The sequence below is a fragment of the Trachemys scripta genome, chromosome 1 (genome assembly GCF_013100865.1).
Source record: "Trachemys scripta elegans isolate TJP31775 chromosome 1, CAS_Tse_1.0, whole genome shotgun sequence".
Lineage (NCBI taxonomy): Eukaryota > Metazoa > Chordata > Testudines > Emydidae > Trachemys > Trachemys scripta.
In genome coordinates, this window is record NC_048298.1 from 174,247,485 (window position 1) to 174,274,667 (window position 27,183).

Genomic DNA, 27,183 nt, shown 5'->3' on the forward strand with positions numbered 1-27,183 from the left:
TGTTAGCAGTGACACATTTTTAATAGTCTTTGATGATACTTTTATTTAGGTTGGTCATGTGGCTGTCTCCAGTGGATTACACAATAAGCTAAGTGAAGCCAGTAATTTAATTGCTGCATTTTGATATTTGTTTGACCATCTTATCAAGTGAGTTTTGAATGGCCACTTTTTCCTGTCGGATGCTTGGTCTTCTCTGTCTGGCTCCATAGCAGCAACACTGTTTTCATCTGGGGCCTCTACATTGATTCTTAATAGCACAACACTTCATATGAACATCAGTACTTTATGGTTAGCAAGAGTGCCCAAGGCTTTTTGGTTTAATCTAATTGTGTAATTAAATCTTGTATTTGTGCACAATGTGCCTTTACGAAGCTACACTGAAACTTTACGATTGAATAGAAACTTACATCTTGCATGATCGTTAGAAGGGCTTTCGTAATGGTTGGCTTCTTCAGATCAAAGAAAGCTAACAAAGACAGAACGGAACCTGGAGTTCCACCTGGTTATTGCTTGCTGGATATATAAGAAAGAAGACAGCTCAGGGTAGTTTACTTTTAGGAATTGCAGATAGGCAGACTTCAGTGTCTTGACAATGAAAACTCTCTCTTAAATCTTGCCACTGTTGAATTTGTCAGTTAACTGATTGACAAATCCATTTCCAACTAAATGGAGTTTGTGTGCCCAACATCTCATATGCAAAACTTCAAGAGCACTGAAACCCTTTATTATATACACTGCTGAGTCACTCAGTGGCAAGCACATCAGAATGCTACATGTTGTAGCTGTTCAGCATACCCATAAATGCCTGGGAACATGTGGTTGCATTGGCAGTTTCAAGAAATAAGGTGTAGCCTGGCGAATGTTTTCTGTCTCTGTAGCTCCAAATGTCTTAAACAAAACTACAGAGACATATCTTCCTGCACTATCTGACATTTCGTCACAAATCTCAGCCAGATGCTTTCCTATGACAGCATCATAGGAATATATTCCAGCCTCAAGCAGTCAGCACTTGGAAAGTCACTAGCTCCTAAAATAGGATAAAAAGACACTAGTTTGAAACAACAGTATGTTGGAAAATACTTAAAAGTCAACATTATTTCCAGTTGTCTTTATATTAGTTTAATAATTGGTTTCAGGGGCAAAAATGCTGTAAAGTTGAATCATTACGCATCGGGTGAGTTAAGTACTCTTGGACTAAAGGATGATCAGGCTTCTCTAGTGTATGTTATTGCTAGCACACATTCGAGCTGCATCGTCTGCCAATGCAGTTTTTTCTTCTTTGGCTTTCTTGGCAATGTTTCACCATTTGTACCTTGGCAGGTTCTTTTGCTTATATCAGTGACTGCACAATTTTTTTCTCACGTGACTGACAGATCAACAATCTGTAACGAGCCTGCCTTTTTACTCCCATTCCAGCTGACAGTTAGAAAATCTGCCTATCGTGTCACTATCAGCAACATATATCCCTTTATGCTTAAATTTTTTGCTATGTTTAATTATGACAGGTGGTTTAGGATTTTAAAACACAACATCTCTGAGGGCAAAACCTGTGAATTTCCATGAAGTGTTGAACAACTCTTGCTATAAACATATTTGCACAGGTGCAAACCTGCCTTGAGACACTCACCAACCACTGCCACAGTTAGCTATCCCAAAATAGCTCCTGACTAGCTCCTTAGGGTTCCCTACTTGAAATTTACTCCACACTGCAGCCCCCAAATAAGCCTCATCTCTCCATCCCAATTTAGTGGTCCCAGCCTCTATTGCTTCCTATATTTCTCCTATCTTAGGCTACGTCCTCGCTACGGGGGGAGGGGTCGATTTAAGATACGCACGTATCGGAGCCGACTTACCCTGCTGTGAGGACGGCGGCAAATCGACCTCCGCGGCTCCCCTGTCGATAGCGCTTACTCCTACTTCCGCTGGTGGAGTAGAAGTGTCGATTCGGGGATCAAATGTCGCGTCCCGACGAGATGTGATAATTCGATCCCTGAGAGATCGATTTCTACCCGCCGATTCAGGCGGGTAGTGTAGACATAGTCTTAGTGTGAGGTATCCCTCCCCTAACCCTTTTTATATATTGTCCTTTGCTTGGGGAGTTGGGAAGTCATTCAGGGAGGTTACGGTGTGAGCCCTCACTGCTTTCGCCCTGCAGCAATAGCTCCTGTCCTGGGGGGTTGACCCCTGCTCTGGGTCTTGTGACCTGGTGCAGGGGTTTACAGTGCTGTTAAGGTGTAGCCTGACAGCCCCTCCCTGATGACAGAGGTGTGGCCACTCCAAATTTGAGTGAGTGGTGCGGACACATCTTATGCTAGGCCCCAACACATGGAGCAGGGAGTTGGGCCCTGCTCTATGAGGTAGGAGCAGTTTTTATGTTCTTTTGTTTTGTTTTGTGTTTCCTCACGTTTGCAAAATACATGGGGCTGCCATAGAATCGTAGGACTGGAAGGGACCTCGAGAGGTCATCTAGTCCAGTCCCCTGGACTCATGGCAGGATAAGAATTATCTAGACCATCCCTGACAGGTATTTGTCTAACCTGCTCTTAAAAATCTCGTTATGGAGATTCCACAACAATTTATTCCAGTGCTTAACCACCCTGACAGTTAAGAAGTTTTTCTTAATGTCCCACCTAAACCTCCCTTGATGTAATTTAAGCCCATTGCTGCTTCTCCTATCCTCAGAGGCTAACAAAATAATTTTGTTACCCTCCTTCTTGTAACATCTTTTTATGTACTTGAAGACTTTTATCATGTCCCCCTTTCAGTCTTCTCTTTTCCATTAAACAAACCCAGTTTTTTTCACTTTCCTCATAGGTCATGTTTTCTAGACCTTTAATAATTTTTGTTGCTCTTCTCTGGACTTCCTCCAGTTTGTCCACATCTTTCCTGAAATGTACAACCCAGAACTGGACATAATACTCCAACTGAGGCCTAATCAACACGGAGTAGAGCAGAAGAATTGCTTCTTGTGTCTTGCTTTTAACACTCCTGCTAATACATCCCAGTTTGTTCAGATCGTTTTGAATTTTAATCGTATTCTCCAAAGCACTTGCAACTGCTCCCGGCTTGCTATCGTAACACAAACTTACACTATATAGTACGTCAACTCTGGAAATTTCAGTGTAAAAGTAGAATTAGGCAGGCCAGAATAGAATTTGAAGAGCAGCTAGCAAAAGACACAAACTAACAATTTTTTTTTTGGTTTGTTAAATACATCAGAATCAGGTAGCTTGACAAATAATTAGTGGGGCCACTGAATGATTGAGGTGCTAAAGGAACACTCAAAGAAGACACGACCATTGTGGAGAAGCTAAATGAATTATTTGTATCCGTTTTCACTGCAGAGAATGTGAGGGAGATGCCCACACCTGAGCCATTTTTTTTTTTTTAGGTGACATGTGAAGAACTGTTCCAGATTGAGGTGTCAGTAGAGGTGGCTTTGAAACAGATAGTACTGTTTAATTTATCAAAGTCGCAGGACCAGATAGTATTCACCCAAGAGTTCTGAAGGAATTCAGATATGAAATTGCAAAACTACTAACTGTGGTATGTAACCTATCGCTTAAATCAGCCTCTATACCAAATGACCAGAGGATAGCCGTTTTTTAAAAAAATGATTCAGAGGTGATCCTGGCAGGCTGGTAAGCCCAACTTCAGTACCAGACAATTTTTTTTAAGCTGTAGTAAAGAACAGAATTATTTGACCCCCTAAATGAAAACACTATGTTGGGGAAATGTAAACATGGCTTTTGAAAAGGGAACTCGTGCCTCAGAAATCTTAGTATTCTTTGAGGGGCTTAACAAATGTGTGGACCAGAGTGATTCAGTGGATATAGTGTACTTGAACTTTCAGAAAGCCTTTGACAAGGTCCCTCACCAAAGGCTCTTAAGCAAAGTAAGCATTCATGGGATAAGAGAGAAGGTTCTCTTGTGAATCAGCAACTGATTAAAAGATAAGAAACGAAGGGTAGGAATAAATGGTCAGTTATCACATTGGAGCAAGATAAATAGCAGGCCCCCCAAAGATCTGTACTGGGACCAGTGCTGTTCAACATATTCATAAATAAGCTCTTTTTTTTTTCCAGATCATCAGTGAGGTGGCAAAGTTTGCAGATGGTATAAAACTACTCAAGATAGTTAATTCCAAAGCTGACTGTGAAGAGTTACAAAGGGATCTCCCAAAACTGGGTGACTAGGCAACAAAGAGGCAGATAAAATTTCAATGTTGATAAATGCAAAGCAATGCAGAGTAGAAAACATAATCCCAAGTGTCTAGGCAAAATGACGGAGTCTAAACCAGCTATTATCACTCAGATTTTGGAGGTGTCTTGGATTGTTCTCAGTATGTAGTGGCAGTGTTTGTTAGCTTTTTTTTTTTTTTAAGGAACCATTAGGAAAGGGATAGCTAATAAGACATAATAATCATAATGCCACTATACAATTCTGGTTGCCCTGTCTCAAAAAAAGATGTATGAGAATTGGAAAAAATACAGAGAAGGGCAACAAAAATGATTAAGGGAATGGAACAGCTTCCATATGAGGAGAGATTAAAAAGACTGGGACTGTACAATTTAGAAAAGAGATGACTAAGGGAGCTCTGATAGAGGTCTGTAAAATCCTGAATGATGCGGAGAAAGTGAATAAGGAAGCTTTATTTACCCCTTCACATAACATACAAACCATGGGTCACCCAAATGAAATGAAGAGGCAGCAAGTTTTAAACAAACAAAAGGAAGTATTTCTTCTCACAGTGCAGTCAACGTGTGGAACTCTTTGCCAGGGGATGTTGTGAACGCCAAAATAATAACAGGGTTCAAAAAAGAATTAGACAAGTTGATGGAAGATAGGTCCATCAATGGCTATTAGCCAAGATGGTCAGGGACGCAACCCCATGCTTTGGGTGTCCCTAGATCTCTGACTGCTAAAAGTGGGACTGGACAATAGGGGATGAATCATTCAAATTGCAGTGTTCTGTCAATTCCATCTGAAGCATCTGGCACCAGCCACTGTTGGAAGACCGCATCCAAAGCTAGATGGACCACTGGTCAGACCCAGTATAGGTATTCTTATGTTCTTATACTGAACAACTGGCCTTCTATCTCGGCTTATTTGGGCATGAAATCGTGCCTTTCAGTGTAGTGTTACTTTGGGTATTCAGTAGTTTAGAATTAACTATCCAAATGGTGTTTGATGTCCTGGATACAGCTAGTTACAAAGATGAGATAATGGTATGTAGACCCTTGTATCAATGTGTGTACTGCATGTACAGATTTGTACTGCATGAATGAAATACTTGGTTGGGTTTTATAATGTGTCTACATCTTGTGAAATTTTAAAAACAAACTCTACTAAAAAGTTAACTTGAAAAGGGAGCATTTAACCATATCCCCAATATTTATTGTTATAGAAGAGTATTTTGGAATTACTTGGCAAGACACTCACTGTTCGTGTATTGTTACGTTTTGAAAATAACTGCATTTAATTTTCATTAATAGGAAGTGCATTTTTTTTCAAACCCCTATACTTTACTAGACCTTCTCTTGCACATATAATCACTGTTTTGATTTCAGGATGTGGTCAACAACATTAGGAAGAAAAAATGTCTTGCAAATGCCAGTAAATATTTCCTTCCTTTTCCCTCTCCCAGATCAGAAATCTAATTTGTTAGTTTAGAGCAGTGGCCGATAATTTTAAAGTTTTGTTGTGATGATTTAGTGAAACTTCAAGAGCTATTATGATCCCTGTTTTTCACACTGTCAGAATTAAGGTATACTTTTTTGAGATGAGTGGGGGAAAAAAAAACCTTTTTTGTTTTTAATTTTGAAAGCTATGAAAAAAACACATTTTAAAATGTACATGTTTGTGCTATCATGAAACTAAAAATACTACATTTTTAAAAGTTACTTCATGAGTGTAGCCATGCTTGAGGGAAGGTTAAGCCATATTTTCTTTAACTTAGTTATTAATACTTGTTTTCGTTAGCTCTTTTAGATTATCAGATCATATTGGCAGATATAAAGTGCACCAGATGTTTGCATGTTATGATGTTTGTTGCTAGAAGGGGACTGATCTTGTTAGTTTAAGAGCCAGAGTAAAACTTAAAAGGGAAAATGGGAGAGACTGCCGATTTCAAGTGCTTTGTCTTATTTCACAGGAATGCTTTTTTTTTTTTTTTTTAACTAGGGGGGGAAAAAAAACCCATATAGCTGCGTTTATCAGTGCATTGGTGCAAAAATAAAATAAAAATAAATTCCACACTTGGAGAAAAATAGTGAGGTGAATTTCTGAGCTCTGACCATTCAAATGGTTAGGATTTAAAACTTGTTGCATATGCAAAGTAAATTCTTGAGGGATGAGCGCATTTGTGATGTCTGAAGAAATTATTTACGAAATTAAGTTATTTAGTTAAAATTACTTTCTGAGCATGTTCAATTGACTGTTTTCCTTACATACTTTAAAGCCCCAGTCATGCAATTGGCTCTGTACAGGAGGACCATGGCAGCCTTATGGAGCTCCTTTGAAGCCAGTGAGGCTTAATACAGGTGCAAAGGACTGCTCACATGGATGCAGTTGCAGGATTGGCAGGGAGGACGGTTACAGTGAACTCACACAGTAGATAATTGGGTCTCCAAAGCTAATGTTTAGGTTATCATTGCTGATACAGTTTGCAACTACCCAGCTAGTCAGTCCCTCTGTTACGTAACCTACTTACTCCCCAGCACCTTAAAAGCAGTATAGGAAGGGCCACCAACGGGAGTTGTGGTTTTCTGTCAGGCGCCAGTGGATGCAATCTGAAATTTCACACATGCTCCCCGGCTTTCTGGAGTGCACAGCCTGAGAGCAGGAAAATGCGTAAAGGAATGTGCAATCTGTCTTTGTGCATAAAAATATTCTTTTGTATCTCTAAAAGAAATACCGATAAATACACACAACTTTTTACTGATGTATTAAGGGTAAGAATTAAGGTGCATAAATCATGGGGGAAACTAAAATACATGGTGCCCCATGCTAAGTCTCCTACCTTATGGATATGTATACAATATATATCTTTCTGTAATTTACAAGGGTACACTATTTTTAGACCAAATTAAAGTAACACAATTATTTTGTCATTATGTAGACATTATTCTGACCATTTATTTGTTTGTTTACAGCACCAGCAAACATTTTTGAATCAGCTGAGGGAGATCACTGGTATCAATGACATCCAAGTACTGCAACAGGCCTTGCAGGTATGGTGGATTTTAATGAATATCTAACTGACGGGAAGCAGAAGGTGCACATACTGTGAGTTAACCTCCTGTGATGTCACCGTCTAGCTCTACTAAGGATCTTAACAACAAGACCTGATACTCCTTATGTGAAAAATAAGTTTGGGGGGGAGGGAGAGGGTGGTCAGGCAGAGGGGGTAGGGCTTGGATGTTGCATCTATCTATCTATCTATCTATCTATCTATCTATCTATCTATCTATCTATCTATCTATCTATCTATCTATCTATCAGAAAAGAGCATTAAAGGTAGCATACTGATTCTTTCCTATGGCATTTCCCTTTTAGTGGAACAATGGCACAATACCTATTAACGGCTTCTTGCGTAATTTGAAAGCACAACATTGATATCTGGTTAGATATTAATATCAGTTGATGTGGTGGGTGGGTTGTGTTTAAAAAGAAGGAAAGTATTCTCTAGCCATTTCTCATATCACTAACTTCCCTGCTATTTTATAATGCACACAAAAACAAAAAAATCCTGAGAGGATTGATTGATTTCCCCCTGGTGTTTTTTACCTTAGAAATACCAGGAGTATGAAGTTTGGTCTTCCCTGGTTGTGTTGGAGGACCTGTTAGTTATCTGGGCAGGTTTTCAGGGAATGAATCTTAAACAAAATATTCTTTCAACCAAAATGTTAATTAGGCACTGAAGTTGAAGACAACAAAAACTGAAGCATCTCAGGCCTCATCCGCACAGTTTGTGCACAGTCTAACTGTTGGTTAAAGGTGTTTTAGGTGGTGGCTTTTTTTTGTTTAAGCTATGTAATTAGTTACTCTACTGTCCCACTGTAGAGTCAAAACAGTTATAACCCTTATAATTTATATATAGTATTCCCCTTTCCATACTGGAACAGCTGTACTGATACAAGATACCTTTATGCTAATATAACTGCATCCTCAGGGTGGGTTAAATGCATTGGTTTAGTTAAAGCAGTACAACTTTTCTAATGTAGACAAGACCCTTCAGCAGATTGAATAAGGGTCTCTTCCTGTCTTAATTTGTCCTCATTTGCTCTCTTGATTCTTGTGATAACTGAAGAACTAGTGAAATTATGTTGTCATAAATTCTTGCAGAGCAAACAAGATCCGAGAGGGAGAGGCACGGCAGGAGTATAAACCTCCACACTTTTCTTTCCCATAAAACTAAATAAAATTCCCCTCCCCTCAAGCTTACTTTTCAATCCATTATACAAGAACACACACACAATCTTTTCCCTCCTTCTCCAAGAAAAAAACAAAAGAAGAAAGAAGTGTGTGTGTGGGGGGGGCTGTATTTTTAACATCTGTATGTGTATGTCTGTTACTCCTGGTTAAATTTAGACTAGAGGAAATGTCAACAACCGAATACCCAAAGCCTTAAAAATAAAAGGCCAGATCCTCAGGTAACATAATTTGGCTTAGTTCTGTTGAAGTCAATGAAGCTGTGACAAATTACACTAGATGAGAGTGCCACCTGAAATTTATAATTTGCAGTGTGTTTTTAACTAATTTCTCCTTTGATGGGTACAACTCTAATGAAGAGTAATTACAGAAGAAAGCTGTTGACTGCTCTGTCTTATAATTGGAAGTAGACATTATGCCCACAACATTATTTGATTAGAAACTAGCCAAATATATAAAATAAAAGTTTGAAGAGTTAAAATGGTTTTAGGTTGTGGCTTTCTAACCAGAATTTAACATGGAAACAATGAAGTGCAGTTGGTTGTATGACAGTTGAAGTTGATCATAACAAACTCATTCTGGCCTACCATTTAAATTAAAAAAAAAAAAGTGAAGTCTCTTTTTCTGTTGACATTTAAAGGACAGCAATGGGAACTTGGAATTAGCGGTGACTTTCCTTACTGCAAAGAATGCCAAGGTTCCTCAGCAGGAGGAAGCAACTTACTATCAAACAGCACTTCCGGGCAATGACAGATACATCAGTGTGGGCAGCCAGGCAGACACAAGTAGGTATTTCTTTCTCTGTATAAACTATTTTAAAAGCAAAGAAACTAAGAACTTGGCTGTAAGAGATTAACCATCAGTTCTGCTTGTAAATTCCCTAACTTCACATTTCCTAGGTTTTCAGTTGCTCGTTTCTTTCAGCATAAATTTTACTTTCTTCAGCTACCTCTCGATTTTTTTTTTTAACTTGTTCATTTTTGCTATTAGTTAGAAATTGAACTGGACCTACAACATATTTTTGCCCATTGTGGTTGGGGCATGCCATTCAAGAAGGGTAAGTAGCTTTAAAGAGAGGCAAAAGTCCACAAACATAGGAGTACTTCAAAACCTAAATAAAAATAAATATTAAAGCCAGAAATACAATGTTATAGAAGTAACATTACCACATATGCATTTTAAGGACCTTATATTGATAGTCAATGGTGTCCACGAGCTAAACTGATAACAGCAGGTGTTCAGCATGCTTTCTGCCTCTCAGGATTAACTCCCAAGTTTAAGAAGTTGGCAGTTGTCTCATGAAAAAGAGAAACCATTAAAAATGGTTAAGATTGTTTCATATGGGAGGCATTCTTTTCTGATTATTTCTTTATTGTGTTGACCTTTTTCTGATTTTAAGAGTGTTCAGTATTTTTTTTCAGTCCTGGAGAGGACACTCATCTTGGCCCCATATAAATGCTTTATGTTCACACGTTTCAGCATTTGTTACCTGAAGTATAAATTATTCTCTAAAGTGATACGAGAAATAACGTGGAAGAAACAGAGTGTATTGAAGGGTGTGTACAATGGATTTGAGTTCTATAGTAACTTCTGAATTTTCTGTTAATATTGTTTGTGTTTCTGATCTCTTTTAAACACAAACCTAACATTGAATTTTTAAAGTTCTTTTCACCAGACCCCCAAGCGGAGCAAATCTGCATGCTTTCATTGAAGTCAATGAAATTCTGCTTTAAAAGAGCATGGGCTCTTGCTCTTAGTTTTTATTTCAGGAGGTGGTGGTAACATAAGTAAAGACATTTTTTTTAGGGTTAGGGTTTCATATTATTTTAAGCAGACATTATCCATTATAAAAATCTAGTTTTACCTCCAACTACTTGGAGTTGAAAGAGTAGATTTGTATCATTTTAAAACTTGCTTATGTTTTGGAATAGCTGAGCTAGTTCAGGTTTTCAGCAGTACAGCGTAGAAAAGTGTTAACCTTCTGTGTTTCTGGTATCCCTTCATAAAATTTATCAGGTACATTATGGAAAATTAGAATTTCCCAAGAATAAATTTAAAATCAAAACATGTAACTAAAGTAATTTAGGTCTGGATAAAGTCAGAAAAGCTTCTGCACCAAAACGGTATATACTTAACATATCAGCTTCCTCTGTGGATCCAGAATCACATCTCCATACTTTTTCTGAGATACAGGAGTACTACTGCAATATTTACGACTATTATTCCAGAGCAAGTACAGATATGGGATAACGAGTCGGATTCTGTTGTCGCTCATGTTTCATTAACTACTCTATTGATGAAAAAAGTCCAGTTGCAGAGTCCCATTCTGCCCTCATTTATACCCCATGTAACCTTACTGGAGACAAGAGGGTTGTATAGGGTGTAACAGAGGGTATAATCTGGCCCACATAATGCATGAAATAGAGCACATGGTGACTTTGAAATCCCTGCTTCATTTGCAGCACTGGTCATTAGAAAAAATAAATCTGTATAGCTCTGAAACTGATTAAATATTGAAAGATAATCAAGAAAGTAGCAATCATTGTGGAGTAAAAACACTGACATTTTGGAGACTGACATCCCTTATGTTATCTGCTGCTGACTGTTCAAGTTCATTGGCATCAAAGCTAGAGAGCCCTTAATTCCTTGCAGGCTAGCTTTAGGTCACAAAATTAATGTATTTGGGAGTCTCATCCTAGTTTATTTCTGTAAATGAGAAAACCACTGAACTTTGGCTGTCTCTGATGAAGAGAAATCCCTGACTGGGATAACAGAACTTTTGCATATCCGAAGAGAGGAGACTTTGCAGAACTTTGGAAAACTTTGTAAGTTACACTATTCTCTGCTCAATCCAGTCTCTGCTGATAAGTATCTTTATCGCATCCACTACATTTCTTCACATTTTTTTTATAAATAGAAAAAGCTCAAAACAAATCATCAGGACACTCTTGCAATCAGGGTATGAAGGGGGGAGGAGGGGAGAGAATAGGACAATGGTTGATTTGAGAGGAGAATGAAAACAAACATGGGTTAAGACAAAATCTTAAACCACGATAACATGATTATTTTAACTTTCATCATTCCCTTCAATGAAGAGGGTTATTGATGCCACTTATATCTGTAACACTGTAAAACTGATGACATTGTTTTGCCATTTAAATTTGTTGAACCCCATTAAATGCCCCAGCAAAGTGTAATTATCTCAAGATAAACTCATCACATCATGCCTTATTACTCAATCATCCACATTCATTTGAAATTTAAGATGTCTTGAGTCATCTAGACTGGGGATAAGAGGGCAGCAGATAAATACCGGAAACCCAGTACCTTACCAGGGAACAAAAAATAGCTGTTTATTGAGGCTTGTGAATGTATGCCAAGCAAAAAGGCATAGTTGGCTTATTCTTGAGGTTATTGGCTTAACTGGCTCTATACTATTGAAAGATGCTTACTTAGTAAAGAATAAAATATCTGGTTGAGCCACCAAGTATATTATCCAACATGGAAGGAAGTGTTAGGAAACTGAAATTCCTCAAGAGTAGTAGGCTTTCTGCCCAGACCCTGTTTATGGCAATTTATTGGCTTGTCAGCAGTTGGAAAAGCTATTAATTGAATGTTCAATTGTTAAGATTTTAAAAACATGCCTGGTTAATGAAAATAAAGAACCTTTCTACTCCTTCCTTCAACAATGCTTTATATTTCATAAATTTGATAATTTACGACTTATCAGAAATTAATTCAGTATTAAACACAAAGGCCGCATTAATAAGAATACAGCCTTCACTTGTGCATGCCAAATTTTGCATGTCCCAACACCTGCATGTGCAGTTTTCTAGCACCAACAGCTGCATATACAGTTGCTTTGATCAACTCTATGTGCAAGTGGTAGTTGTCAGTTTGTGTGTAAGCAAATAGAAACCATAACATGAAAACTTGTTAAATGTTGGGGTTGTTGCAATATACCCATACAAAAATTCTGATCTAGAGTTTTTGCTGTGTCATTGGATCCCAGGCATTACAAAAGAGACCTTGCAGTTTTTTGCAAAAAGACCACTGTGCTTATAGCAATACAAAAAACCAGAAAAGTACAGTAGTGTTTAATAATGCTGTGCCATTATAGAGCACTTGAAGCACGTTCTACCTGAAGTTCAGTGCTTTTAGTAGCATGATTTAAAACAACTCCCCTCAATTTATTTTTGTCTGGGGATGTTAGTCAGAACAGTTACATTGTTAAACATAGTATTTATTTTCTCCTTTTTATTTGAGAAACTTGAAGAATCCAGGGTTGGGGAGGAAGAAGCAGCGAAAGAGGGAGAAATTCATTTTAGAAAAATATTGTCTTTGGGTCAAACTTCAGCCAAGCCTTGCAGAAATAACCACACGCCCCTCTGTTCTAAAGTACAGGAATTTCTCTCCCTCATGCCACTAAAATTTTATCAAATTCAAGTCCTGAAATATTTCATGTATAGAAATTATTCTTCTGTGTAACTCTGTCTCTGCCAGAGGACCTTAAATCTTATGAGTATAAAAGTTGCACATCTTGGGAGCTATATTAACTAGAGGGTCACAGGCTTTGTTGCTTCTGTAGGCTGAGCTTGTTGCACACACTTAGGGGCTCCTTGCATTTCTCTTTTTCCCCATAAGCTTCTTGTGTGCCAAACTCCTCTTCCTCTGTATTTCAGGGACCCCCTGCAACTCTACTGCTTTTGTTGTCATGCCAAAGGCTGTATGTCCCTTGATTCTTCCCTATGGCACATGCCACGGGCTCTGTGTACCCCACCCCATTCTCTCCCGGTGTTGGGCTCAGTGTACCCCCATTTACCCCTGTTCCTCCACCATTCTTTCTTGTTTTCTTTCTGTTTGGAAGATGAGTTATTCTGGATGTCCAAATTTAAACCATATTGGGATTGATGGGCTGGACTGAGATGAGGATTGGTGTTATGCTGGATGGTGTTTGTGGTTGCCATAAATGGGTTCTTTGATCTGTGGACAATAGGAAAGCTGTTAGAAGGTGCTGAGTCTGCAAACTGGATCCCAGAGGCTCCGCATTCGCCCATTTCCCTCTTCTGATTTTCTGATTTTCATCTAAATCAATAGGGTTCTGCCCATTGGTGCTCACAACATTCCTTGGAATTAATTGGATGCGACATACAAAAGGTAACACTTTAAGAACAAAGAAATTCCATGAAGTTGAGTCTAGGACAGTGGTGGGCAAACTATGGCCCAGGGGCAGTATCCGGTCCTGCAGATGTTTTAATCCGGCCCTCGAGCTCCTGCTGGGGAGCAGGGTCTGGGGCTTCGCCCATTCCGCTCAGCTCCTGGAAGCAGCGGCGTGTCCTATGCATAGGGGCAGCCACGGGGCTCTGCATGCTCCCCAGCACTGCCCCCGCAGCTCCCATTGGCTGGGAACTGTGGTCAATGGGAGCTGCAGGGGCGGTGACTGCGGAAGGGACATGCCGCTGCTTCTGGGAGCTGCTTGAGGTAAGCGCCGCCTGGAACCTGCACCCCGACCCCCTCTCATGCCCCTGCCCCCAGCCCTGATCCCCCTCCTGCCCTTGAACCCCTCTGTTCCAGCCCAACACCCTCAATTCCTCATCCCCAGCTCACACCCCCTCCCACACCCCAACCCCCAATTTTGTGAGCATTCATGGCCTGCCATACAATTTCCATACACAGATGTGGCCCTTGGGCCAAAAAGTTTGCCCAAGCAAAGTAGGATCTCACTTTGCTTGGACAGTAATAAATACATTTGATGTAATCTTAACTCTTTAATCTCAAAATGGCAACAGTTTGAAAATCTTGGTCTTCCCAGATTCAGCAGCTTTTCATTCAACAGGCCAACACCTTCATTTTCCTTCTCTTGTGCCAGCAGTTGTGTGACCATGGTTGTTACTGCATGCCTCCAGGTTCAGTTGCCACTCACTGTGTCTCCTGGTGAGTTTCGTAGCCTGCTCACTCTTCCAGGTTCCTCCCATTTGCTTTTTCCTTTTAATGCCATTGATTTCACTCTGGTAAAATCTTTGACATTAAGAACTCAAATAACGCAATAATTGTCTCTTAAAAACACAACTCGTTAAACTTGAGTATGAATAGTTTATTTTAAATAATCTGATGGGAACTTCCTCAGTAAGCAAACTGAGTATTGAGTTAGAAAAAAATGGACCAGTGGTGACTGTATATTGACATACTTGAAATGTTTTCACTTATTAAACCCATTTGTGGCAATACACAATGCGTAGGGAGGATTTCAAACACTGGACCACAAATACACACTGCTGCATAGATTAGAAAACAAAACAAAACCAAAAACTATCAAAAGCAAGAGCCAGTTCCAATAGTAGTTACGCTATTCATCTCTGTACACTAATTGTTTGTGAGTAAAGGTCACTAGTGTACCCATCTAGACCTTTTGAAGATCATGTCACCTTCTTGTCTATTCAAAACTAATCTTTCTGAACAGCAGATGTAGCATTCTTGAGTCTTTGACTGAAACTAATGTTTCAATGCCATTGGCATAACTCTGAGGAGCTGCTTTGCTTATTAACAAAAATTAAGAGGTGGTGGTTGTTTTATCCAATAATAATCATATTTGGCTGCGAAGTTTGAGAATAAATTCTGTGCCTCTTACAGGCTCATTTGTAAGGGCTTGGTCTAAAGGTAACTTGATTATGGTGTATAAATACCTTCATGGGGAGAAAACACTGTGTCCTAAAGGGTTCTTTAATCTAGCAGAGAAAGGTATAACAGGAACCAATGGCTGGAATTTAAAGCCAGACAAATTGAAATAAGAAATAAAACACATTTTTCACAGTGAGGGTGAATAACTATTGGAACAGGCTACCAAGGGAAGTGTTGGATTCTTTATCTCTTGAAATGTTCGGATCAAGACTGGATGCCATTCTGGAAGATATGCTTTAGTCAAACACAAGTTAGTAGGGCCAAATCTGGAGTAACTGGGTGAAATTTTACATATGGCCTGTGTTATATGGGTCAGACCAGATGATCTAATGGTCTCTTCTACTTTAAAATCTATGAATCAATAGTTATCCAGACATGAGCCTCGCTATAGGTATTTCAGTTCAGAACCTTTAGCTCCAAAATCTAAATTCCTACTTAATCAGTCAAAGGGTAAGCTTTAAAAATGAGTGGGTTCATCATGTTCCAGTAGAAGTTGCTATTCAGTAACCACAAGCCACTGTTTCAGTGTTGCAGCACTCCGTAAACTCGTAGATCAAAGGAACATCATAAATCAAATGAACAATCAGCCAAAGTAACCAATGAATATGCAAAATTCAAAATTAGATACCTTGGGCCCTTTCATTTTCAAGGTATTGCACCAAAAGACTTCAGTACACTTAAGAGTCAACAAGCTACAAAATATTAGTGTTTTAAAAAAAACAGTTTGAATTTTTCTTGGAGGGACACTATGTATGCTTGGAGAATCAGGAATCAGTATATAGAGAACATTCAGAACAGATGTCCTCAAAGTACATTAGAAAAGGAAGTTTAGATAACATCAGTTTTCATCTATGGGTTCTGTTATCCCCTATTCAGTGACACAAATTAATTACAGTGAATATGTATATGATGAAAGGGATAAGTAATGGGTAGTAACTGTTTTAGAGAAAAATGCATATGAACACATGAGAAGTGAAGTACAATTTATAAAAGAAAATCATTTAGTGCTTGAGCTAAAGCCTTTTGAAACCAATTGGAGCATTTCTGTTGACATCAGTGGGCTTGGGATCAGGCACCATATAAACTAAAGCTGTTTGATGTGTAATTACATGTCATCTTTAAAAATACTTTTCATTAGCAAAATTTTTAGAAACAAAGTGTAGATGGGGATTCTCCTTTTTGTTTTAATACTATATGCTCAAGTTCTGTTCTTAGTACACCAATTAACAGTACATTTTTGTGATGTTCTTAACATTTAGGCTAATAGTACATGTTAATAAACATTTAAAATATTAAAAATGTGTTGTCCATTAGCCAGAAAAAGGAAAAAAATACAATTTTGGCAAAGTGTCAGTTGACTTTGACCTTGAAATATTTTGGCAGTCTTCGCTTTTTTAGCAATGGGAACTTCTGTCTGGGCTCAATGGAGGGTAGTTTGCAGTGATAAAACTACTGTGTGTTTTGGATGGTGTGTGTGTGTGTGTGTGTGTGTGTGTGTGTGTGTGTGTGTGTGTGTGAAGAAAATGAGATTTTTCAAGTTTTTTTTTATTTTTCATTTAAATATTGACTCTTCCTTTTTAATTTTTGTATAAGATGCGGATAACTCAAAGATTTCTTATCAACCCCAATGAAAAAGGAATGGCTGCAGAAGCCTTCACCTTTCCAAAGAAGTGACTAATGTAATCCTAGATTCACCTAATTAATGGGGATGCCCATTTATTTCAACCTGCTTTCCCCCTATATATTCACCATCATGGATCACTTGATGATAACCGGTCTGTTCATTCCCTTTGGGGCATCTGCCATTGGCCACTGTCAGAGGACAGGATACTGGGCTTGATAGACCTTTGGTCTGACCCAGTATGGCCATTCTTATGTTCATCCTTTATTAGTTGTGATCACTACCAGCACTCTGCAACTGGAAATATAGGAAACTTCCAGTGAGACTGCAGGGTTGCTAAGTGACTACCAGCAAATGGGTGGGAAATGCAGAATGACAGATAATTATAAATTGTGGAGCTGTAACTCCATTTTGGCAACGACAGAAACTGAAATTTTGTTACTTTAAAAAATTCTTTTGAATAACAAGTGGACCAGAGCCCTAAACCAATATGCTGCCCACTGGATAACACTCCCAACTGCTTCACTGCTGGCCTCTTTTCTATGCAATTTTTATTAATGTATTTTTTTTTTAATCTGCTATCAGTGAAGTGTTCGTACTCCAGCTCTGAATGGCTAAGTTTCTCAGTTTGCAGGTGTGGTGCCATATTTGTAAATTGCCAGGTTTTTTGTCTGAATTGGCATGTACAGAATACTAAAATCCATAATGCATCAGATGTTAGCTTCCTTATCAGACGAGTGTATCATTTCATAATGGATTTAGCCCCCTCTGGAGTGAGATTTGCAAGCCTGAGACTCTAAATGTTGTTTTAAAAAATAAAAATCAATTCAGGAACTGTTTCCAAGCATCACACAGATACTTAAAGTAAAACAAGTTACTTTGCTGTTATTCTTGCTATTGTTTATTACTAGAGTGCTATAGTTGTGTATATTGCTTTACAGGTAAGAAGATATGGTTGCTGCCCCTAAGGGCTTAATATCTAAATTAAATTGAATTTCAACCAAATAACACAGACCATGGTGGAAGCTGGTGAGGAGGAATGCAGTGGGAGAAGGGCCAGTGCTATGTCTAATTTCTGAAGATATGAGAAAAGAACTGTCATTTTGATATCTACAATCCTTCCTAAGCTGCAGATTGGTGTGTAGCTATGGAAATGATTGTAACATCACACTTTCAGTGTATTATTTTGATTCAACAGAAAGTATCCACAGCTATACAAGACTGGGAAAATAATGGATACTGACTCTACCGCAGGCCAATCTATCAGGGGAAAGCTAAAAAGAGAAGTTCTTGGGAATGAGTTACAAAGGCGCGGCAGTGAAAGGGGAAATGTAAACAAATTGCCTCACCTCCTTTCCTCTATAACTCCCAAGTTTGTAGCTCTCCATTCTGTCACCCGCCTCCCATCTACTTTTAACATTGCTTTTAGGCTGGAGTAACCCCGGCATAGCTGCTTTGTTTGACTTTGCTCTGGCCCATAAGAACAGGAAAGAAAGTGAAAATGGCACTGCACTGACTCTGGGTTTGACATCATACAGGTACACCTGAGGGTCATCTTTGTACAACATAATTCCTTCTCTCCTTCCCTCCCGCTGACTTGCAAAGTGGGATTTTCAGCCATGGAAAGTCTGATGCATTCAGTCCTCTGTCCTTCTAGCAGTCTTGCACAGCTGGCCGTCATTCCCATTAGCCTGACTGCTCTGGGAAGAGTTTCTCTGCTTGATGGGAATGCATAATTTAGCAGTGGGAGGCTGTGAGAGAGAATATATTTCCTCTCCTGAGTAAAGAAGAGTTTCTACTGCTACATACAGTAGGTTGGGAAGCTTACATAAATTATGTTTGCTGGCAGCTGATAAAATTATTTTTTTTGTGGTGACTGCGATTATAGGGAAAGTAAGAAATAGGCCCCTTACATTTTTATTCATTTGGTAAAAGAAAAAAGGCTGGACGGATTGCCAATGTGGGGACTCTTATTTGAACTTCAATATTTGATCATTTTTCTTTGATGTTTTTGGTAATTGAATGTTGTGCTGGTTGCTTCCACTAATCCGACTGAAGGAAATTCAACATGTTTAGTTTCAAACTAAAAAAGTGTGAGAGGGAGAATGGGAGGAAAAAGAGAGGGAAGGGAAGATTTAGCTTAATAATGTGCTGACTCCTCGCTTAGGTCTTAATCCTGCAAATGCCTATGTATGTAATTACCTTACCTACATCACTAATCTCATTGGCTGTGTGTGTATACAATATACACACAAGCATTTGCAGGATTGTGCTTTTGTCTGTGTTTTGGGGACATTCAGCACATGTGGTTGCATATGAGATCATAGTCGTGACTGTTCTCTTTGAAGATATCCTTTAAGGAAATTCTATTTTCATCAAATGTAAGTTGGAAAAAGCAGTATCTTGGCCTTGATAAAGACCGTTACACCACTGAACTTAAAAGCAGTAGTAGAGAAGGGACTTTACAGGAAGCTGTAGGTTTGCAGAACCAGTCCTACATTGATGGGTAACTTGATGGAGACCACTTGGGAAACAGGAAGACTTTGGAAAAGGGAAAAATGCTCTTTGTAGAGCATTAGTTACAAAGAAGAAAGTGTTATGTTTTTCTTTCTTTATTTTAATTATCAGGTAGGAGAGGGAGTAAGTAGTGAAGATGTTAAGATTAGTGGTGGAAAGCAAAACAAAAGAAGTTAATTTTGAGGAGGAATTTGAATGTGGTTTAGCAGTCCATGCTGGTTTTCTGTCCTCTACCGTAAGATTTATTTTTCATTCTGTTTCACTTTTAATTTTGAGAAAGATAGTTTTGCTTTTCAGATGTGATTGATCTCACTGGAGATGATAAAGATGATCTTCAGAGGGCAATTGCCCTGAGTTTGGAGGAATCAAACAGGGCATTCAGGGAGACTGGAATAACAGATGAGGAACAAGCCATTAGCAGGTAAACAAACAACTTACATAAAGCAGAAATAAAATTTTAAAAGAATCAGAGATTGGCCTGTGTTGATTTCCCACCCCCACCCTCCCCATCTAATAAAGAAGAACTTGTTAATTTTCGTGTGTTATGCTGCTGATACCTCTGGCTTCAGGAGTGTTGCTTTACTGCACTATATGCTTTCTGTTGAAAAACCAGCCCTCTATTTTTAAGGTAGAAATTAATGGTATATTTCATGGCTGCACATTTGCTTAGATACCTAGGACCAGTTTGGAAGCAGAGACCTTTGATCAATTTTTTCTAAAATCAAACCTAAAACTGAAAGACATTTCTATGGTGTATTTGGGAAAGAGTTGGAAAGCAAAATATGATTAAGACGCTAGCCACTTTGTATGCTTGCAGTGTTCATTATTACAATAACAGTTTCTCACTTCTGTGTCAGGAAAGTATGATTTTGTTAGTGTTCTTAAATTTTAGCAGAAACAAGAGCTACCACATTACAGGTGGCAACGTGTTTTTTTGTTACAAAACTTGTTTCTGTTTCAGAGGGCCAGAATTCTTTAAAACATTCACAGTTTGGACTGAAATTTTCTAGACTTCGTTTTGCCTAAGGTGGAGGGGTGGGAGGAGCGTGTGTGGGTGTTTTGATTTTTATTTATTTATTTATTTATTTTACTTTTTAGCGCAAAAATTTTTTAAATGGGAAAATATATTGTGACATCTTTTGTGAACAGCAGTAGAGCTGAAATGACAGAGTCTTGAAAGTTGCAATTAGCTGTGGATATAGTTCTCACTGAAAAGCTATGCATGGCCTTTCTATGGAGGAAAGTAGCTTTGATTTGACCCAAGGTACGAGTGTTTGAAAGTGAGGTACTGCCCAGTTGCAATAGTTATTTGCAGGGTTGGCTCCAGGCACCAGCTGAGCAAGCTGGTGCTTGGGGCAGCAGATTGTTCGAGGCGGCATTCTGCCCAAACCTAGGGCGGCACGGCCGCTTTTTTTTTTTTTTTTTTTTAAACTGCGCCACAGTGGTGGTGGTTGTGTTTTTTGCTTGGGGCAGCTTAAAAGACAGAGCCGGCCCTGGTTATTTGGTAATCTTGTTAAGTGTGCACCCAAGTGAGGGTGTGCTGTGCATGCCTGTGGTTCCCACAGAAAGTTAAGCTGCTCTAGCTATTGTTGCTTTATCCTCCAAAATGGCCCTTTACCTTAAGTCTGAGACAAGTTGGAGTTAGGAGGTCCACCACAATTGTATTGCTTAGCACATTGTGTTTAGCAAAGTCAGGGATATAATGAAAAGGCTTCTTCTCTGACGTGTAATTTCGCATCTTTCCCTACAATATTTTTCTTTGAAAAATAGAAACTGTGCTAATTGCAAAAGTAAACATGCCCATTAAAGATAGTTCTTCCCACACATCTGGAAGGCTATTTAGTGATCAGGGTCCTCATTATTGGACTAGTTTAAAATGTCTTACATTCTTTAGGAAGACAGGAGGGGCTGAGACAAGAGGGAGATTTGCTCCTGGTAGTTAGTTAATGTGGCTGGTGATATTGTTCTTCAGGTTTCAGTATATGTATTTTCTGGCATAATTTCTCATAAATTACTATTTTAGTACAAGACAGCCAAAGCTGTTTTTCTCTAATTTCATATGAGAAGTTCAGCTCTTGTGAACTTTTAGTTAGACTGTTTTCATAATTGTGTTGGAGGTTTAGGTGCATCTTGCAGGGCCATTTCCTTTTTTTGTTTTTTGCTTTGGCCTCTATTCAGGACCTTTTCTTTTGCTTTTGAAGTATCTTCTCGATTTAGACAGTCTTCTTTTCCCCCTAGTCCCTTTTCCACACTGCAAAGATTAAAAAAGACCACTTTTGGCAATCTTCTGATCTACAAGTAAATACTGCAAATGTTTTTTAGTATTTTTCTCTGGTGGCAGAAACTAGCAAACCAATATGCCATTTTATTTGTATCACGTATACAAGAAGCATATAGGATCTCTCTGGTCAATCCTATACAGCCTCACCAAAATAAAATAAATAGTGTTTGTTTATACTAGCAACATGCTTATCTTTTAATTATAGATGTGTGTATTGTTCATGTAATGTTAAGTTTGAATCACAAGTCAAATACAGAAATTTGACACTTAAGGTTTACAGAAATACCCTGGTCAATTTATGATAGGATTTTAGGTTTTGTTTTTTATATGTATAGAAAGCCTAACTCGCACAGATTTTTTTTTTTTCTTCTTGGATACTAACATTCATTCCTTTACTGTCTGTTGGCAGCTTTGCTCTGTTCTGAAAACCAGAAAGTGAAACTGATGTAAAAAAAAAAAAAATGGAAACAAGGGTAAATGTAGTAGTCAGTTTTTGTTTATTAGGCTAAGGGAAAGCAAAAGTCAAATAAAAACTCCAGCGGCAAGAAAGCAAACTGGAAAAAATCAGTTTTAATAATTGAAGGACACGAATCTTTTAATTTGGTATCCTCATTATGGGGAAGATTTTCAAAAGCACAAATGAGAGGTGCCTAATGAGTTTGCTAGGTGTGGAGTTAAGGTTTCTATGGGAACATTATGAATTTATTGATTTGTGTGATCACTATATATATGAAACATTACAGTAGTTTTTGTTTTTTGCATTAAATTGACATTTTTTAGAACTGGTCAATACCAGATTGAGAGAAGTGCAATCCAAATACCCATGCATGCACGCAAACTGTTGTCATTGAGGAATATTGATTCTGTTATTTTAAAGTAAAAATGTCTTTGTCTTCCCTGCTGAATCTCTCCATAAAGCATTTAAGTCCAGCGCGTTAACATGACAAAGCTCACCCAGTTGTGTTTTCTCAAACATTCCTGCGAGTATAGGTTTTTATTTTGTAGGACATGATATAGCAGCTGCATTGTGGTTCACAAATTACATGTGGCCATAGCTGCCTCTAAAGAAAAAGCAAGCTTAGAGTATTCAGAATTCTTAGTCACCTGTCCTGATACTAAAAAGATTCAAATATACTGCTCTTTGAATATTAATGACCTTAAGATTTCTCAGCCCACTAATGTGTTCTGTTATCCAACAGGCAGCTGTCCTTATTAGAATTCTATAACTTACTTCCTCATCTGCTATATCATTTAAAACTTGATGGTTTCAAACAAAGTATAAATATATGAGTAAAATAATTAGGATTGTAATAGTATGAGCATGTAAATAACTACCATATTTAATGGCAATGGTAGAAAGGGGTAGAGCCATCCTAGATGTCAAGCTCTTGAACTCTAGAAAGTATTTCCAAATAGGGCCGGGCCCTACCCAGACAGAATTCCCACTGATGATAGTGGGACTTCTGGTTGGCTAAAGAGTTCAAGATTGTACCCAAAGGTCCCTTTACTTGTTAAAATTAAGAAGGTCCTTTTTTCTACACAGTGAGTCATGTCTAAAAATGCACCAAGAGATTCATGAATTGATGCATGTCTTGGTCTTGCTCTTCCAATTAAATAACTACTTTTTTGGTTGTTAGCATCATTCTTGGGAGCCATTTTCTGTTCCATATGCTATGATTTTGAAGAGGGTTGATAATACCCAGAGCCAGAAGTAAGACATCCTCGTCCCAATTATCTTGACAGATCACTTCCAGGTGTCAAGGACAATGTGTGAGAGATTCTTTCTCATAAGTCCCACATATTACATATATGAGAATGGCCTAGTATCAAACTTCCTCTGCTTAACCTTTGGCAGTAATTTCAATATGACAGTTGGGAGGCTGAGAGGGTTCAATATATCCCATCAAGTAATTTATGTTGAATAGCTGTTTTACTGAGCCATAATTGGTTCTTGCACACTGTAGTTGAGGTTGTGTCCAGAACTATTTCCTTGTCAAAAACCGACTGAGGAATTGAAAAGCTAACTGTCATACTGTGACATGAATTTGTTGAGGCTGATGTTTTAGTCTATGGTTACTGACTATAAAAGCACTATGTTATCTGAGGGCAGATAGTGTTAGGCCTAATCCTCTCCCAGCAGTTGATTCCCTTCTAACTAGGAGAAATTGCCACAAGGCTAGTAAAAAGAACAGGAGTATGCATCCGAAGAAGTGGGCTGTAGTCCACAAAAGCTTATGCTCTAATAAATTTGTTAGTCTCTAAGGTGCCACAAGTACTCCTGTTCTTTTTGCAGATACAGACTAACATGGCTGCTACTCTGAAACCTGTCACAAGGCTAGTGAAAGTCAGCTTTAGTAATAAAGCTTTATCTAAACTGAGCTAAGACCAGACCTGTAGGTGATCAAACTGATGAACCCTCTACTATTAAAGAAAGAGAGAGAATTCTAAAAAGAAAAATCATTAAAAATTAACTGAATACATAAATGCTATTGGTCTTTGGCTAAACCTGTGGTGTCAGAAGGTAAGTAGGTAAAAGTATTGTAAGTAGGTAAAAACATCAGGGGATGCCAGTTTCACTCACTTGTGCCAGGGAATGGACCTCTATAGTGGGGCAGGTGACAGAATTCCACTACTCTGCCCTGGGGGTTCCGCCTGGGTAGACCAGTCTTACTGTCCAGCTGGAGCTCTCTCTGAACCCTGCTTGCAAAGGCTGCTTAGGAAATTCACAGTAGGGTACTCTGACTGCCCTTTTCTTGGCTGGGCTGAGCAGATCTCACATGAACTACATTACACATTCTAACAATTGTTGGCCAAAATCAGTTGCAAACCAGAGTTTAGATTGTACTTCCTGTTGAAGAAATTGTTTTAAATTGATGTGATATTTGCTTTGAAGTTCTCTTTAAGCCATCATCAAATAGCTGATCTTCTCCCAAAGCGTAGCTGTCACATAACACTGCCAAAGAAATGCCAATGATGGGGGAAGCAAATGTTTAAAAAAAAAAAAAAAAAAAAGTTCCTTTGTCTTTCAGGTTTTCTCAAGAGGCAATACTGATTTTTGCTAATATGGGAAGTAATTTGTTTTAGTTAATATCCAAATTAAAAGGTAAAATGCCTGGCCTACAGTGCCCTATATAGCGAGATCTCAATGATTTGAGTTTAATGGGGTTCATGAGTTTTTGCTCCAGTTTTTGTTATGCTTCTGTATAAGGGATGAATTCCTTGCATCTGAACAACACATTTCTTACAAGGAATGTAAAGTCTTGAATATGGCAACTACTCCGTATGGGAGCAGTTTAAGATTTTCTGGGTTGAGGAGTGGGTTTTTCCTAATCCACAAGGTACACTTGAGCTACAGAAGGCAATGAATCCACTGCATAAGATGTGGAAATGGTGATCCAGAAACATGGATTCCATTATCTGCTTATCATTGGTATGCTGCATCATCTTGAGTGAGCTAGGTAAATTTCCTTCGTTATAGTTTCTCATCAGTCAAATGGTGGTGATATTCTTTCTAAAGCACTGTGATACGTGTGGATGAAAAGTGACTACTGGTAGATTCTCAAACTACTTTTGTTTCCCACTTTGTTATTGTCTACCTGAACAATGAGAACCCAGTTTTAAAAGATTGGTCTTTGTTGACTTTTTAAAATTAATTTCCTTTATTTACATATAGTGGAATTAAAAATTGGTATCCTTTAGTCATGAAAGCTTACCCCATTCATGAACATGACTATGTAATGCCATTTATTGTGGAAAATCAGCTACAGTACTGCATTTGCAAATAAAGTACCATCTTATTTTCCAAGGCGCGTTGTGGCACGTAAAAAAAAAAAATGTTCGAGTCAAGAATAAATCTGATAAGTTACCAAATGATTAGTTGTTATTTCTGTATTAATATTTGTAGGTGTAACTACATATTATACCGTTATCTTACTGTATTATTACTTTTCTTTTAATTTTTTCATTTCTCTTTCTGCTTTCTAAGAGTTCTAGAAGCCAGTATAGCAGAAAATAAAGCAAGTTTGAAAAGGACACATCCAGAAGTATGGAGTGATTCTCCAAACCCCTATGATCGAAAAAGGCAAGACAGTTGTCCGGTTGGATTAAAGAATGTTGGCAACACATGCTGGTTTAGTGCTGTTATTCAGGTAAGTGCGTTTGCTGACTAGCTGTACTTTCTGTTGTAATATAATTTATACAAAATTAATTGGTGGTGATGGACAGTATCTAAACTTAAAGCTAAAGAATGAGATTTCAGCATTATCTGTTTACTATGTGCCTATAAATGTTCATACTGGTTTTAGTACGGTATGTATACTGGATTACCGATCTGATTTGGTGAGGTGTTGAAGTAAGTCTCAAAACTTGTTAATTAACGACAAAGGGCATGATTTTTCAAAGGTAATGAGGGCCTGTAGCTCACACTTTGACAGCTGCTGGTGCTCAAAGTATTTGAAAATCAAGGAATAAATATTTTAAATAAAATGTTAGAGGTGGGAGGAGGAGAAGTGGCTGACTAACCTTTGTTGTTGCAGTTCTAATGATTAGGATGTTTCAGTACCACCACCCAACAATGAACTGTTCGTAGGGTAGCCACAAAGTTGGGGTAAGAGACAGAGCGAAGATCTTTGGAAGAGTGGGGGGAAAAAAGGCCAGTGCAGTCTCAGTCATTCTGTCTTGAGTTAGTCTGGCTAGCTCAGCTAATATACGCATACTGTCGTAGTGGGTAAACTGTTCGTATGTACAGCTGGTATGAAGACTTTATTATTAGTTTGATATAATTATGTATCAAAATGATTTTCACTTTCACAAGGGGAAAAGAATTGAAGTTCCTTAATCAGGAATTGAGAATTTTGCTCATTTGATTTTTAACTCCAAAAAGCAGTAAAAGCAGTTTTCAGTAGCCAGAATTGGTATACCAGGTTTACATTTGAGTGGAGTCATTTAGAGTAAGCTATTAAGAACTAGGTTAAATGTGTGAAGTAAATTAGACTGTAGATAATTTCTCAAGGGAAGCAAAATCTCATCACTGAAAATGATCAAGGCAAGAGTAGAATAGGAATAAATTGTATTCCTGTAGAAATCTGTCAGTACTGGCCTGTGGTGATTCAAGGAGATAGACTACATGACCTAAAAGACCTTTTGCTAGCCTAAATAATCATGAATTTATACAGGTAAGGCCAAATTCTGCCATACTCACTGTAATACCTTATTGCTTGAGCAGTCCTGCTCAGTTCAGAACTATTTGAGAAGTAAAGTACTACTCAAGGTGAATAAGTATACCACAACGTGTCTCTGAACTAGTAAAATTATGTGTTTAGACAAATATCAAATATTCTTTATGCATAATGCTTAAGAAGCTTTACAATTTTATTTTACTAAATGACTCTAAAGGGACAATCAGTCCACCTTTAAATGATTCTGTGGATATCTTGAAAATATGTATCTATTAGCTGCTGAATATTGTGAAAATAACTGAAATCTAATTGGGAGTGAGATGTTTCTTAAACAATAAACAGTATGCAAAGTATAATTAAGTTGTAAGACCACTCCTGCATCTTAAGACGTTAAACTAGATCATAGAATCCTAGAATATCAGGGTTGGAAGGGACCTCAGGAGGTCATCTAGTCCACCCCCTGCTCAAAGCAGAAC

General features: G+C 38.2%; 1 protein-coding gene across 7 annotated transcripts in view; it reads left to right on the forward strand.

Annotated features, from left to right (window-relative positions):
- USP25 (ubiquitin specific peptidase 25) overlaps positions 1–27,183 on the forward strand; it is a 154,461-nt gene that overhangs the window by 23,967 nt on the left and 103,311 nt on the right. For 5 of the 7 annotated variants that reach the window (XM_034792727.1, XM_034792688.1, XM_034792696.1 and 2 more), the window contains exons 2-5: positions 7,155–7,232; positions 9,074–9,218; positions 19,547–19,670; positions 25,516–25,678. In XM_034792727.1, coding sequence (XP_034648618.1) covers positions 7,155–7,232; positions 9,074–9,218; positions 19,547–19,670; positions 25,516–25,678 — 510 coding nt within the window. Of the gene's footprint in view, positions 1–7,154; positions 7,233–9,073; positions 9,219–14,346; positions 14,368–19,546; positions 19,671–25,515; positions 25,679–27,183 lie in introns of those variants that run through there. The other 2 variants (XM_034792719.1, XM_034792734.1) reach the window with 2 other exon arrangements.